Here is a 14025-nt window from a genome sequence, read left to right as displayed (position 1 = left end):
GAATTTTAAAAAGGATTGTCAGGTAGTACCTGGGAGAGAGTATTTCAGAGAAGCTAATACAAAGTGTTATATGATAATTTGCAGAAGTTTCAAAATGCATAGAAAGGATCCCTGGATATTAAGAACAAGCTGTAAGAATTTAGCTAAAATATGTGTACAAAAGGAGAAACTCCAGATAGATCTTCCTCCTTTGTTTCTCCTGACTTAAACTTCACCTTCCTGAAGCTTTGTATCCCTGTTAACTCAACTGCTGTTACTGATAGAATTAAATATAGACTGGAATAAACCTCTCAAATTTCCTGCTTCATATTTTGTAGGTGTCATTAGGTAAGGTCAATTAGACTCCAAAAAATTGTTTAGACATGACTGCTGTCATGTCTCCGCTGGGTTTTTTGTAAGTACAAATAGTAGTCTCTTAGTTTTAGAGAACCTGTGAACAATCTAACTTCATCAGTAAGATGTTTACTATTGCCTGTATTCAGATATGACCTGGCTTTGAAGTTCAAGATTATGGTTTTTAGTAGCTGTTAAGTCCTGCCATTGCCTAAAATCCTTAATTAAAAGAAATAACATGCTATACACTAACTAAAAAACTCAGAAATGGAAATGGAAACAGTATCATGCTTCTAACATATGGTTTAATGCATCTTGATTGTGGTTTCCTATTGTTCATGTGCTTTTGATTTGTTCTAGTACATGACTGCTGCTGCACCTATGCAAGGGACCTACATTCCCCAGTATACTCCTGTGCCTCCAACAGCTGTCCCTATTGAAGTAAGTTTATCTCCATCCATGAAAGTAGAGTGAAGGGGTAGCAGAACTCCTATGTATTATTCCTTCTTGCACCTATGGTTTGAAAGGGGCCTAAAGTTTCTTTATGGAGGTGGCTGGAAGCTCCCAGCTTTTAAAATTAGGACTGTACATTTCTTCCTCTTTTGTTTTCTTTCTTTTCTTTTCCTTTCCTTCTCTTTTCTAGCCCCTCTTTTTATTTTATTTTTTTTAAATTATTTGCAAGGGCTCTTGTTTTGCATTTGTTTTGTTGTACAGCAGGACGTGGAGTAAAACATCAGTGATTATGACTATTTTTTCCCCATGTACTTGGGAGGGAGATGGGAAGAGACAGGAAAACAAACCCAGCAGGCAAACCACGAAACCAAAAGAGATTTCAAGAAGAGAAGATTGCAAGAGGGTTTGATGCGGTCCTTAGCAAGCATAGGTAATTGCTGAAACATTTAGCCACCAGAAAAAGTGATTGAGCAATGGAAACCTTCCTCTTGTATATACAGACGTGGAGGATGCTGCACTGACTGAGTGCTTTTCATCCTTGAGGAAGGATTCGCTCCCTCCCTCCTTGGGGCTGAGTCATGCTGATGACAGTCTAATGAGTAAGTATTTACTCAACCCTGTAGACCACAAGCTGCCGGGAGAGCGTCAGCTTGGCCTCCACTTCTGTGAATCTTCATAAGGGCAACTGAGCACAGCAAGAGGAGGGAACCTTGGCATCCTCTTCCCTGTGTGCTTCTCTTTGGCGCTACCCTCTTTTATTAACAACTTCTGCCCTACTCTGGGGTAAGGCAAGGAGTGCCAGGGTCTCTGTGCTTCTGTCTTCGAGTGTGTGGACTCTGGATTTTGTGCTATTACTACTCTGTGCTGTGAGGATACTGAGTTAGTGGTACTGCTGACATGGTTCCACCAACAGTCAAGTGGGCTTATCCTGTTTTCTCCTAGTTCTTTGCAATTATTCTCAAATAATGTCCCACAGGAAAGGCTACTACTGTTGTGTCATACTGATCTGATCATGTTTCAGTCTTTTTTGCCTCAATATAATTTTGCCCTAAGCCTCTTTTGTTTATAAATGCACCATGGGCACCTCTTTTCAAATGATATTCTTAAGTATTAAACTGGGCAGTTACAAATATGAATTAAAAGGAGATGGTGGGGTGGAGAGTGGTTCATACAACAGTATTGGCTGCACACCATGCTGACCTATGCAAACGAGAGTTTAAATTAATTCTTCCTGAGCTCTCCTCCCCATCACCTGCTGGTATATTCGTGCCTTCTAAAGTAACATGGTGTGGTAACTATCTACTGTAACAATCCAAATATTATCTGAATATATACCCTGTTTTGCACTGAGCCAGTGATGATGATTATTGTTAATGTTTATCTGTATTCATGTAGCATCATGAACCAGGACCCTACCATGCTGGATGCTGCTCAAGCAGAGACCAAAAAATACTATCTCTGCGCCAGAGAGCTTACAATCTCAAGATGAGATGGACACAAACAGAAGGATAAAGACAAGGAAGTAGACAGAAAAAGATAATACTGACAGTCTGTTAAGCAGTAGATATGAAGAATTTCTGAAAAATGAAACTGATATTTTAACAGATGTTTTAAAATAAAGTACCTGTTGTTTACACAGGACTCAAATAAAAGCAAAGCAAGTGCTTTGTGCTCCCTCTTCTGGCTCTGTTGCATGCAATAGAGTAATAAAGCATGTTCCCTGAAGAGACCTGCTATTCGTGTGACCAACACACCAAGTATGAGAGTAAAAGAGAAAATGTAGCTTACTTTGAAAGGGTACCAAAAAACTTAAACCAAGTATTATGCAGACTGTCTAAACAGGATAAGAAGTTATGCATAAGTTCATACATATAATCCTTTGTGTGTTTACTTAGTTACCTTTTGCAAACATATAAATAAAACAAAACTTCATTGGAGCTTTGACTTAACAGATAAATGTCTTTAGCATAAAGCAAATTTATTTTGAAGGGAACATGCATAAAAGCAATGCGGAGAGAAGGGCAGTATTTTTCTAAGGTGGCTGAATTTCTGTTGGATGTGTAGGAAAGTGGAGAGCAGGAGGCCTAGATTCTTCCTTTATTGCATTTTAAGTCAAACAAAATAAATGTGAACTAAGTGTGAATTGAGGTAGGTAGGTGAAAACTGGAAGAGCCATACATATGTTGTGAAAAAGACAAGAAGTAAAACCCAGAATCTACCAAAGTCAGAAGTTTTGCCTCTGGCTTTGAATGGACAGGGAACTGCCCTCAAAGGTGGAGGTGTTTTCCACTGCAGCCTATGAGAGCAAAGTACTACTGGTATGCTGAGAAAGCTTTTTGTTACTGAATTAGTTCTCTAAAACTAATGATGGAGTTTGTTGTGTTAGCATATGGTTCTGCTACCTCAAACTCTCTCATTCTCTAGAGGAATACAGGAATGGTGAGCTGATGCTGAGCTGTTTTGCATAATTTACTGCAGTGAGTACAATTACTAAGTTTTTCATGTCCTCATTTGATTCCTTAGGGTGTTGTTGCTGATACTTCTCCACAGACAGTAGCATCTTCATCACAGGAAGCCAGTGGTCAACAGCAACAGATGACAGTGGAAACATCCAGTGAACATGCGCCTGCATATTCTTACCAACAGTCTAAGTAAGTACACATACACTTTGTAGCCAAAAGGTTTTGATTCTTGATTATAGCAGGCCAAATTCGAATCCCTGTTTCAGCAGTATAAATTCTGAATAGCTTCGTTAAGTTCAGACGAATTCTGGATATATAGCAGTGTAATTAGCAAAAGGTTTTGGCTGATGGCCTCACCTTGGCAAAATGTGCTTGAGTTCCTGCCTACAATGATATGCTCTCTGACTATCTGCTGCTTTTCTGCACTCAGAAGGATCTCAACAACTGCGTTAACAATCATCACACTGGGCTAAAGCGGCATCTGGCATCAGAGGTTAAAAAGGGCTTAAATTTGCAATGGTGAAAATATTGGCACAGAACACATTGGCACATGTAAAGCTTTCTTTCTGAAAGCATAGTTAATGAAGCAGTATAAATTACCTCAAGTTGGTATTTGTGATTGTGCAAAATTGGTGCCTTGCAGACATTGAGTGGGCAGGAACTGGAAATGGAAGAAGAATGGGTAGAAAAGAGGTGGGGAGAAGCACTGCTTAGTCTGTCTCCATTTCTCTGCTCCTTTTGTTTACTTCCCACGGAATACCTTGGAAAGTTCAAAATTTATACACTGACAGCTGGATTTAGAACTCTTAAAGAGTCCCTTCATCTTCAGAATAATCCTCAAACACAGTTTTTCTTTGCTAGAGTAAAACCAGTCCTCACGAAGGGAAGGTTACTTAGTGACAGGATACTCACTGGGACTGATCAGTGTTGGACAGATTCTAGGAAGAGGCAGTAATTGAGTCCTTTCTTAATACATGTATATTGAACACCAGCTTCAGTGTGAAAAGAGAATTACACGTTTTATCTTGGGCAAGAAAGACAAATAGCCAGACAAGAAATATGTTAGATATGTCAGTCAATGCATCATGACTTGGTACTTATAGAGGCATCAGATATGAACTGGTATAGGAAAGATTAGAATTATACCAGTCTGTCAGTTACTTTACTTCATTTTTGAGCTCTGGAAGTGCAAGATACATTTATTTGTCTACCATATGAGTAGCAAATGGTTTCAGATCACACACACTCCCTTTTTGACCACCATAAAACAGAAGACTGCTATTTCTTTTGTCATACCCATATCTGTCTGTATGTACATATTACAAAAGCAATCAAATCACAAGCTTTTTGTTGATGTACCTAATTGGAGACACACTCTGCCCATGTGTATCTTTCTAGCCAACAGTCTCTCTAGCACCTGTAAATAAATGATTGCAAAATACTTATAGAATACAATGAGCAAAGAGAGAAATATATGTTTGTATCATCCTATTGGCTTGCTTTGATGATTATGCTCCATAGCATTTGGATCTGGCCATTCCTGTGTCTCTGTTCCCTTTTGCTTAAGCCTTAAAGCAGAAGGACTTAGTTTTAGAAGGCCTCATAAGGTAGCTGTAAGCAGCAGATTCTGGCATTTTTCCGCATAAGAGGAAACTGCATTGCAATTCTTTATTGAAATGGGTGCTGTGTTTCTTGCCAGTGTGGTGAATTTCCTGAGAATGAGATCCCTCATCTTTCCTTGTCATCTACAGCCTTTTTGCAATGATGGATATACTTCTAATGGCACTTGCATTTATATTCAGGGAAATGTCTTCCTTTTTTAATCACACAGTCAGCTCCACTACAGATTTTTTTATTATACTTATTTCAGTATTTTTTTTATGAAATGGTCCCTCTATTTATGTCTGCCAGTTGCAGGCATAAATACAGTGTGGGAAGCTGTAGAAACAAGGAAAATACACACAATATACACAAGATAACTTCTGACAAAAATATTTAAGTAACCTGTAATATAAAACCAAGTGAAGTTGTTTTATAATTAAAATATAATTTTGTCACTTAGCTTTTTGAAGGGCACATTTATTAATAACAAACATCATGCCTAATGTACAACAGCATTTATCAAAGCAAGATAAGAGAAGATAATTAGCATGACTGGACAATGATTTTGTTAGATAAAGGCAAAGGAAAAGGCGGACAATATAAAATTATTTCATAGGCGCTGATCAGTCAGGAGAAAAGTTATAACAGCATATTTCCTTATATGTATTTTCTTTGCAACAATCATGAAATTGCAGGCAACGAAGGAGAGACAATGTACTAAGAATGAACTGGGTGGTATAAGGACTCTGTACTCTCTTTGTAAGTAGAAATAAACCACAAAACTTAAAATTTAAGTTCCACTTTTTTAATCAGCATACATGTTCTTTTATTTAATATGCTGAGTTCTGTACTTGAGGATTCCACCCAAAGATGTTCAGAAATGGTAGCTTCATGTTGAAAACCTGGCTAACTGTTGTGCAGGTAGAATAGGCCTTGATTTCTGAGCAGAGGAATCTACTTTATGAGGAAATCACCTTAATTGTTTTAGACCTTACTCCTTTTTTTTCCTTGTAAATATTTAATTTTGCACATAAAAGTGTGAAACCAATGAAATGGAGATCAATGCCCGAGAAAAGTATGCACTCTTACCTCCAAGCAAAAGTCTGCTGGACGACCTACTCTGATTTTAAATATGGAAAGAATTATGTTTTTCTGGAGCCTTTTGTGGGCAAAATCAATGCCAGGTTAGATTAGAGAGCATGTGCTGTGACCCTTTGGTGACACCAGCCACTCTACCCAGAGCGGCAGAAAAACCTCAGAAAGGTGAGCATCCAACCTGAATACTCCTACCGGAAATTATACATAGAAAACCTGAAGAAAATAGTTAATTGTTGCATTCCACATAAATCTGTTGTTTACATTCAAGGTATTATTTTTCAGGCATCATGCCAGGAAAAAATCCTTTGGTAAATTTAAAATTTAAAATTGTAGTTTTAGGTTTGCCATCCCAGACAGAAAGTTCTGTGGCAAATGTTAGATCATCAACATTCTTCACAATTTAACTCATAATTTAAAAACTAATTTTAAACTACAAGGGCTAGTGTGCTAATGCATGCAAAAGGAAAGATACTGAATTTTCTTTTGTTGAGCTTTGGTCAGAAAAGGATTTTTTCCATGTAAGTTTTGAGGACTGTAGGAAAAACAACAGCTGATCCTTACTGATAGCCCTAGACATGGAACAGCATTTATACGTAGGTTCTACATCTCCCCAAAGATCTCACGGTCTTGTTAAGATAAGTTTGATGTGACATATCTTTAAATGACATGAAACCTCAAAAACAGAAAATGAGAGTTATCTTCCGTAAGAAAAAGGTCTATAGTTTTGTTTATTCCCTGTGCTAAATTTAGAAAGATTTAACACTGTATGATCAAAAAATATATTTTTCTAATTCATATTATCTTGAATGTTTCTACTAAGTTAGCCATAACTGGCTCATTAAGCAGACTGCTCCACAGTCTAATTGTTCTTGCCATCAGAAAATGTGTTCTTTCTAGCAAATTGGTGTATCCTTTTATTGTAATTTTATCCTTCATTTCATTATTAGTATCCAAAATAAATAGCAGCACTAATTATTATGAAAATATTCACCCTCTTATTGAATTACTTTTGAAAGATTTACATGTATTCATTTCATTTCAGTATAGTTAGTCTGCCTATTAAGCATAGCATTAACAAGAATAAATTCATCTGCTTAGAATGTGTTAATGTCCCCAAAGCAGGAATTCCCTATTTTTGCCTGAGTATTTTCAGCTTATTGGTGGTATCATATTTAAACAGCTGCGAAGTTAGTTTAGCTTGGATTACTTTTAAAGTGAATTGGGTGAAAAAAAAGGAGAGAAGCCTATTTCAAAGTTATTTTGACTTAATGACCACTTTAATTCAATTGTTTTTACAGACAATAAACAGGACTGAAGAATGTCGGTCTGAAATCTTTGCCTTGAATGGAGAAACTTCACTGAACAAGAAGTTGGCTTCCAGTTTGCACAGGCGTCAAATGAATGCTTTTTTTTTCTACCTTTCCCAATGAAAACAAAACAGTGTTTTTATGTGCTGTGCAAATGGTTCTGTCATGTAGTCTGACAATTTTATTTTTGCTATATTTTTTTTTTCAACTAAAGGAAAAAACCCAGAGGAAAAATGCTGGGTTGACATTTCATCTGGACGAACATTTGAATTCAGAATTTACCTGGAGGTGTAGCTAGATTTTTTTTTTTTTTTTAAACAGAAAAACTGATGATGTCAAGAGGGAGCAAGTTGCGATGAAAACCAATTGTCTTCCTCAAAAATTAAGCTACTCTTTTTCTCTCATTTTCTTTTTCTTCTTGTTTTAAATCTAGAGTGTTTTTCGGTTTTTTGTTTTTTGGGTTTTTTTAAAGAAATGTTTAGGTAAGGTTTATCTTGAATCTTAATTGCCTTAATTTTAAGGACGTCAAAGGCTCTCAAGGCAAGCTGTCAACGTCTTGTTAGAAAACCCGAGAATGAATTGAAACTGCTCACACCGGTGCTGGTGCAGAAGTTTAATAGACTGAGTTTTTGGGGTGAACAAAAAATAAACTGTACAGTTTAAAAGAAAATGATTTTCTTCTTTTGAAGAAAAGTTGATGATAAAGGAACTGTGGCAACTGAAAGGATTGGAAAAATGCTGGGACTTTTATGAACTTTGTCTTAATTGTTGACAGAAAAAAAATTCTAGAAGGCTAAAGCATTTTACAGTAAAGTTATTGAATTGAGAAAAAAACTTGCTGCATTATAGAGAATGCAGGGTTTTTTTCTTGCAGAATGCAGATTTTTTTATTTACAAAGCGTGATCGCTAGCAAAAGCATTAGTGCTTTTTATCTGCAGTCTTTTTTATGAGCTTTAAGAAGTTTTTAGTCTGCTTTGCTTGTCACATTGCAAAAACCTAGCTTAAGAGCATTAAAAAAAACTTAAGTAGATAGGAGCTTATGGTCAAAAAAAGTGCAAAAAAAGCAATAGATAGAAGAAATTGTTGACAATTTCTGTAGTCTTTCCTAGTTGTGAACAAATGCAGCCTATGGATGGCCTATTTTATACCAAAGATGAAGTGACACCCTAACGCAGTCCAGAAGATAGAGGTTTTTTTCTTTTTTTATCTTTATTTGACCTACATGGCCGGACCAGTTCTTACTTTCTCGTTTGTTTAAACTATCTTCCACTGGTGTTTTACATACTGCATATGTTTATAGTGGAAATTTCAGAGTAGTTGGTATTAGAAGATTTTTGATGATGTGCTTTGGAGACTATCCCAAAGCAAGGGGATTGAGTTGCCAACTAATCTGTCCAGGCAGGCTTTAATTTTGATGAGGTTTTATCTTTAATTGCCTGATCTTTGGTATTTCTACTGAAACAACAGTCTTCCTTCTGAATTCCGACATACCGCAGATTCATTTCTTCACCTCAGTCTTTGTCATCGTCCAGCATGCATAGCCACCTTAATTCTGCATTTAATTTTCAGTGTTGCATTTGAGTTGCCAGGTAGATGCAGGAGAAAGCAAACTTGATCTTTCTTCTCATTTCAGCTCTCCCATACAAAGCAGACATTTTGAAAACGACGTAGTATTGTCATGCAGGCAAGAAGTTAAAAATTATTCTTCTCTGCTATGATTTCTGTTGTCTTAATATGTTGGCTGACAATCACTAATTAGTATGATTAGGCCTAAAAACAAAAAAAAGACACTAAATTTAATCCGCCAAAACCTGTTTTATGAATGACTGTTATTTTCCGTAGAGTAATCTTGATTATGGTCCTTAGTTTCTCCAAACAAACAAATGGAAAAGGTGAGAAGCAAGTCAAAAGATGATTTTTTTCCTTAAGGAGGCAGAAGAGAAGCAGCATTTCAGTATATACATACATGCACACATATCTATGTGTCAAAATTAAACCAAACATTTTTAAACTTTCCTCCATCCAGAAGAGAGGGGAGGGTTCATCACATTTCTTGTGGTGGATTAGACACAGGGTATCCATTAAAAATAATGAAATTAAAACATATGTATTGGATCAATCTGATTCAGCTGCCCAATCCTAAAAAGAGGTCTGTGTTTCCCTAACCTGAATTTTTTGGGGAAAAGAACACAATTATTTTTTTAAATTGATAAAACAAGATCGTATTTTTTAACATAGTGGGAGGGGGGAGGGGGTTTCCCAAATAAATGCTGCTAGATATGCAACATAGAAAAGAGAGAAATGGGAGTTCAGCATAGGAAGAGGGCCTGATTTTCAGAAGTAGTAAAACTGCTTGCTCCAGAGTAGTAGTTGATATTCAGCACTTCTGAAAACCAGATGATGCCAAAGTAAAACAACAACATCATCCACAACATGTTTTCAATTCAGAAAAAAAAACCCTCTCTTTCTGTTTCATATGCTGTCTCATTACTTGTTGCTTTTTGAGAGTGGCACTTGAATTTTGTCCTTGGATAAAGTTTCCCTCTTTCTTTGGAGGGCATAGGAGGGAAAAAATCGATCTAGCCTTATTTTCTTCCTTTCTACACGTACTCTCTTTCTGTCTCTCTCCGAGTTATTTGTACAAGTGGAGATAATCCCCGGCACAAGTCAGTTATATATGAAATAAACACATTTATTTCTGTGTTAGTTCTAATGTGACACAAAAAAAGTCTCATTTACTATCAACAATGAGGCTACAAGGTAGCTACCATGTGGCTGATGAATATGCTGAGGTACCTTCTTGTTTCTATTCAGAACTCTGCTGCTTTATTTATACATTCAGAAACATTTTTCTTATTTTTTTCAGTGAAGTTAAACAATCTCAGTGTTTTTTATTAAGCCAGACAGGCAACACGATATCATAGTGCCTGTCACTTTTAAAGTGTTTCAAGTGCATTCTGTATTAGAATTGTTCCCCTTTTTTTCCATGCTATAATGTTCAATGGTGTTTGAAATCAAAAGAAACAAGCAAAGAAGCAGAGGAAGAAGAAGAGGAAAGAAAATGGATCCCTTAAATGCAATTTATCTTGTTACTGATCCCAAAAAAAAAACAGTGAACTGGTCTGAAAGTCTATGAATTATAAACACTGTGAGCCTTGAGTATAAACAGTCATAGATCATAAGGTAAGAAAAAAGCTTATTTAGAACATACAAAATGCTCAGAAGGTGGTAACTTATTTCTGAAAGTTAAAAATGAGATAAAAGTGAACAGTGAAATAGCAACATGCTGCATGGATGTTGTCATAGGAGAGGAATATTTGGTGGCCTCTGAAATCTAGAACTGGTTTTCTTTATGTTCTGGCTAATATGATTTTTTTCAAGGTTTATTGTTATTATCTGGTAAAGGTTCTGTTTTTCTTTTTTTCTTTTTTTTTTTAAGACCTGAGTTTGTAAAGTCACTATCTATGTCTGTCTTGCCAACTTAGCTTTAAATATCAGGAGAGTTCCTGAAAGATTGCAGAAACAACTCTAGATGTCTAAAGCAATGGTGCCTGGCCCAGAGGTCTAGAAGTAACATCAATCCATAAGCTGAACTGCATATGTACTTTCCATCACACCTCAATTCTTGTAAATAATCAAATCTGGATGTTTGGGTTTGGTAATTTTGTTTTTACCTTATAAGTTAAACACAGAAGGGGTGTCAGAAAATTATGAATTATGGCTAGAAATTTCTGAATACCTGGGCTTGTCATTGAACATTGAGAAAAAAAAAAAAGACATTGGAACTGAAGAGAATATTATACTCGCAGGTGCTGACCCAAGTGTAGATCAGGGCACTGAAAAATCTTACTGTTCCCACTGAGATTGCAGAGGGACTCTTCTTCCTATCTGGCTCTACTGCTGGTTTTGTAAGCACTTTTCACCTGTGACAGTCAGGCCTCAAATTGTGAATGTCCTCTTATTGCCTTCCAGTGAAACAGACTCTTGAAATGTCCTTAGCCTGTGCTAACCTGTATAGTTCTGTTTACCAAGAGACTGCCTTGGTTGTGTTGGTCAAGAAATCCACTGTAATGCAGAATGAGGCATATTTGAGAGCAACTGCATCACATTGTATCATCTTCTGCTATGGATGCATGCCCAAATGTGGAAGATAAAGGCTGGTCATTAGAGAAGTGAGGGCTTAAACTTTCAGTGGGCAATTGGGCTGTAGCATTCGAATGGATTTTTACACAAGTAAAAATCAAATGAAGGGTATTATTTATGTATGTATGTGTACCAAAACTCAGCAAATTTGAGGAAGCCTGCATTGTAATAAAGTTTATTTTTAATATGTCATAGTATTTGGATCTATATTATGTTGTTTATGGTACTGAAGGATGGGACTGATACTAAGTGTTTAACAAATTGCCACGCTTCATGATTTTAAGCTTGATGGTGCTCCTCATGCCACTTCATTTTAATGCTGAGGTTGACATGAGCAAAACAGGTTTAGGCAGACTTGCTTAACTCCACCTATAGCAGAGTCATGCTAAAGAGTGATAATGTGCTTAAAGTAATGAATCAATCCATTTTTAGTGATGAGACCAAATGTGGTAGTTGAAGATAGTAATGTTTGATACACGCATGGTCAACATTTCCTTTCAGAACTTTATTTAACATGAAATTGGTCTGGATATAAACGAAGTGCCCTAGGGTAAGGGATTTTCCTGGTCTTTCTCGGTAGCCCACATGAACTAAGAAAACAGTCACGGTGTGATGGAAATGCAAAACAGAAAACAACAAAAATGCTGAAGTTTGATGCATTAGTCTATTCTGTTTAATGACAATTGACTCTAGTAACAAAGACTCCTTTCATTTCTAATACGCATACACTCAGTCATGCACACACACTTTCTCAGAAGGAGGGCTGAGTGAGCAGCAGACTTCTCCCCTTCAGTGGAGCAGATTTCTAGAATCTCAGAAGCAGCAAAGATGCAGTGTAAGGAGAGTTATTTTCTTCTCAAAAAGAGCACCAACTTTTTCTATATTGCTCCTGTCCCCCAGATAGGCTAGAGCGCTGTATGTACCCCAGAGATTTATTCACCTTTGTGCCTCAAAGCAGGCAGAAGAGACCTTTTCTTCTCCCCTTTATTAACATGCTCTTTGTTAATATTGAACAGAAAATTATGAGAGTAAAACTGTAAAAGAAATGAATCCCAGTGTTGGTTCAACTTTCCATGATAAGAAAAAATTCTTGTGTTTATTTCAGTTGTTCAGTTCAGTTGTTAATTCCCCAACAGTGACAGCTGAGTTCCTTTACCTTAATAAAAATGCATAATGAAGTGAAAAATGTCAGTCTTTGACAGGTTCACAAATCCATTTTTCCTTGCAGGTCGAAAGCCTGCAAGGTGTAAGCACCTTCCAAGATCTGGATCTGTTGTCCTTAAGAGAGTATCTGCCCAACATTAATTTTTCTGCCTTTAAGTGTCTTTCTCTTGGATAATAATTTTATGAATTTGGTGAAATTTACAGTCAGTTATATTTTTAAAAGCCCAAAAATACAGCCTAGAGAAGAGAACATGATGTTTATGTAATTAAAGTATTATTAAATATGCCGTATTACAGAATGGAAGAAAATTCTACTATCTTTTAGAGGCAAAACAATTTTATGTAAAACCAGGAAGTGAACAGAATTCATTTAGGAATTTTTAGTTGTTCTGCTTTTTAAAGGAGAATGAACAGATTCTATCTGTATGAAAAATCAAAGCAGCTTTGAAAGCAGATGAACTTCCTATCAAGAAAACATGCATCACAAAGATGGGGCAGAGGTTCTTTAAAGCCCTTACAGACCTCACTGTAGCCAAAATGTAGAACACAGAACCTCTGCGATACATTAAATTATGAATCTTATTTATATGGGCATCTGTGTGCTGATGTCTCAGAATGTCTTTGAAAGATCTGTACTGCTATGGTTTTTTTTTTTATGTTTTCCATTTGTAACACAGTCCTAAATAGCTGCCATTTTCCCACTCCTGGGGCTTTCTGTAGATCAGTGGATGTTAGGTTTAAACTTCTGTTTTCTTTGATGAAGCTTTCAATAAAAAAATAAAGAAAGAAAAGAGCTGGGTGACTCTGTGTTCTTGTGACACCTTTCTGCAGAGGCTTCCCAAGGCTGTGGCTCTGTGCTGAGAACAGAGGGAGCAGAAAGGCTTTGCAGCAAAGTCCTCTGCCTCTGTATCTTCACCAAATGGAAGGAAAGAATCAGAGAGACAAGTAAGCTCTATTGGCCCATCAGCAGCACAACCACCCATGTGCTTCGAGGTGAAATGCAGGAGAAAGTTTTTCTCACCCCAAGACTGAATATTTAATGCTGGTGGGTATGTGTTGTCCAGGCTCTCAGCAGTGCACCTGCTAAAAGAACATTGCCTCTGGTTCTGAGGCTTATTTTAAAGAGTGACTTCAGGACAAAATTTGCCACATGGAAGACAGAAAATCTTTATTTACGGAATAAGTACAGCCTAAGCAGTGGTAGTGCAAGCCATACTTCATCTTGAAAGGAAACTGGAAAGTAAATTGCCTCCTCAGCCATATCTCACAGGGAACAAGAAAGCTATTTGGCGCATTCCCCATGGCTGCTTCCCTCAGCGGCTCTCTTGTTGCCATGTGCATTTCTTCCCATGAAAACTGTTTCTCTGGCAAAGGCAAGGGTGGGATGAAAGGGTCCAGTAACTCTCCTCCCCAGCTAAGAGCTTTATTCACAGGTTGGAAGTCACTAGGTGCTCCTTTTTTA

The 14025-nt window shown here is 36.9% G+C and overlaps 1 protein-coding gene across 7 annotated transcripts in view; it reads left to right on the top strand.

Moving 5' to 3' along the window:
• RBMS3 (RNA binding motif single stranded interacting protein 3) overlaps positions 1–13356 on the top strand; it is a 765077-nt gene extending 751721 nt beyond the window's left edge. For 4 of the 7 annotated variants that reach the window (XM_051789016.1, XM_051789015.1, XM_051789013.1 and 1 more), the window contains 3 exons: positions 694–774; positions 3310–3437; positions 7247–13356. In XM_051789016.1, coding sequence (XP_051644976.1) covers positions 694–774; positions 3310–3437; positions 7247–7253 — 216 coding nt within the window. In that variant the 3' untranslated portion in view covers positions 7254–13356. Of the gene's footprint in view, positions 1–693; positions 775–3309; positions 3442–7246 lie in introns of those variants that run through there. The other 3 variants (XM_051789014.1, XM_051789019.1, XM_051789017.1) reach the window with 1 other exon arrangement.
• The last annotated feature ends 669 nt before the right edge of the window (positions 13357–14025 follow it).

Source organism: Manacus candei, unplaced genomic scaffold (genome assembly GCF_025592945.1).
Source record: "Manacus candei isolate 608988 ecotype Guabito, Panama unplaced genomic scaffold, ASM2559294v1 h1tg000026l, whole genome shotgun sequence".
In the NCBI taxonomy this organism is placed as follows: domain Eukaryota; kingdom Metazoa; phylum Chordata; class Aves; order Passeriformes; family Pipridae; genus Manacus; species Manacus candei.
The sequence above is the reverse complement of the archived record's forward strand: the minus strand, read 5'-3'. Positions and strand labels throughout refer to the sequence as shown.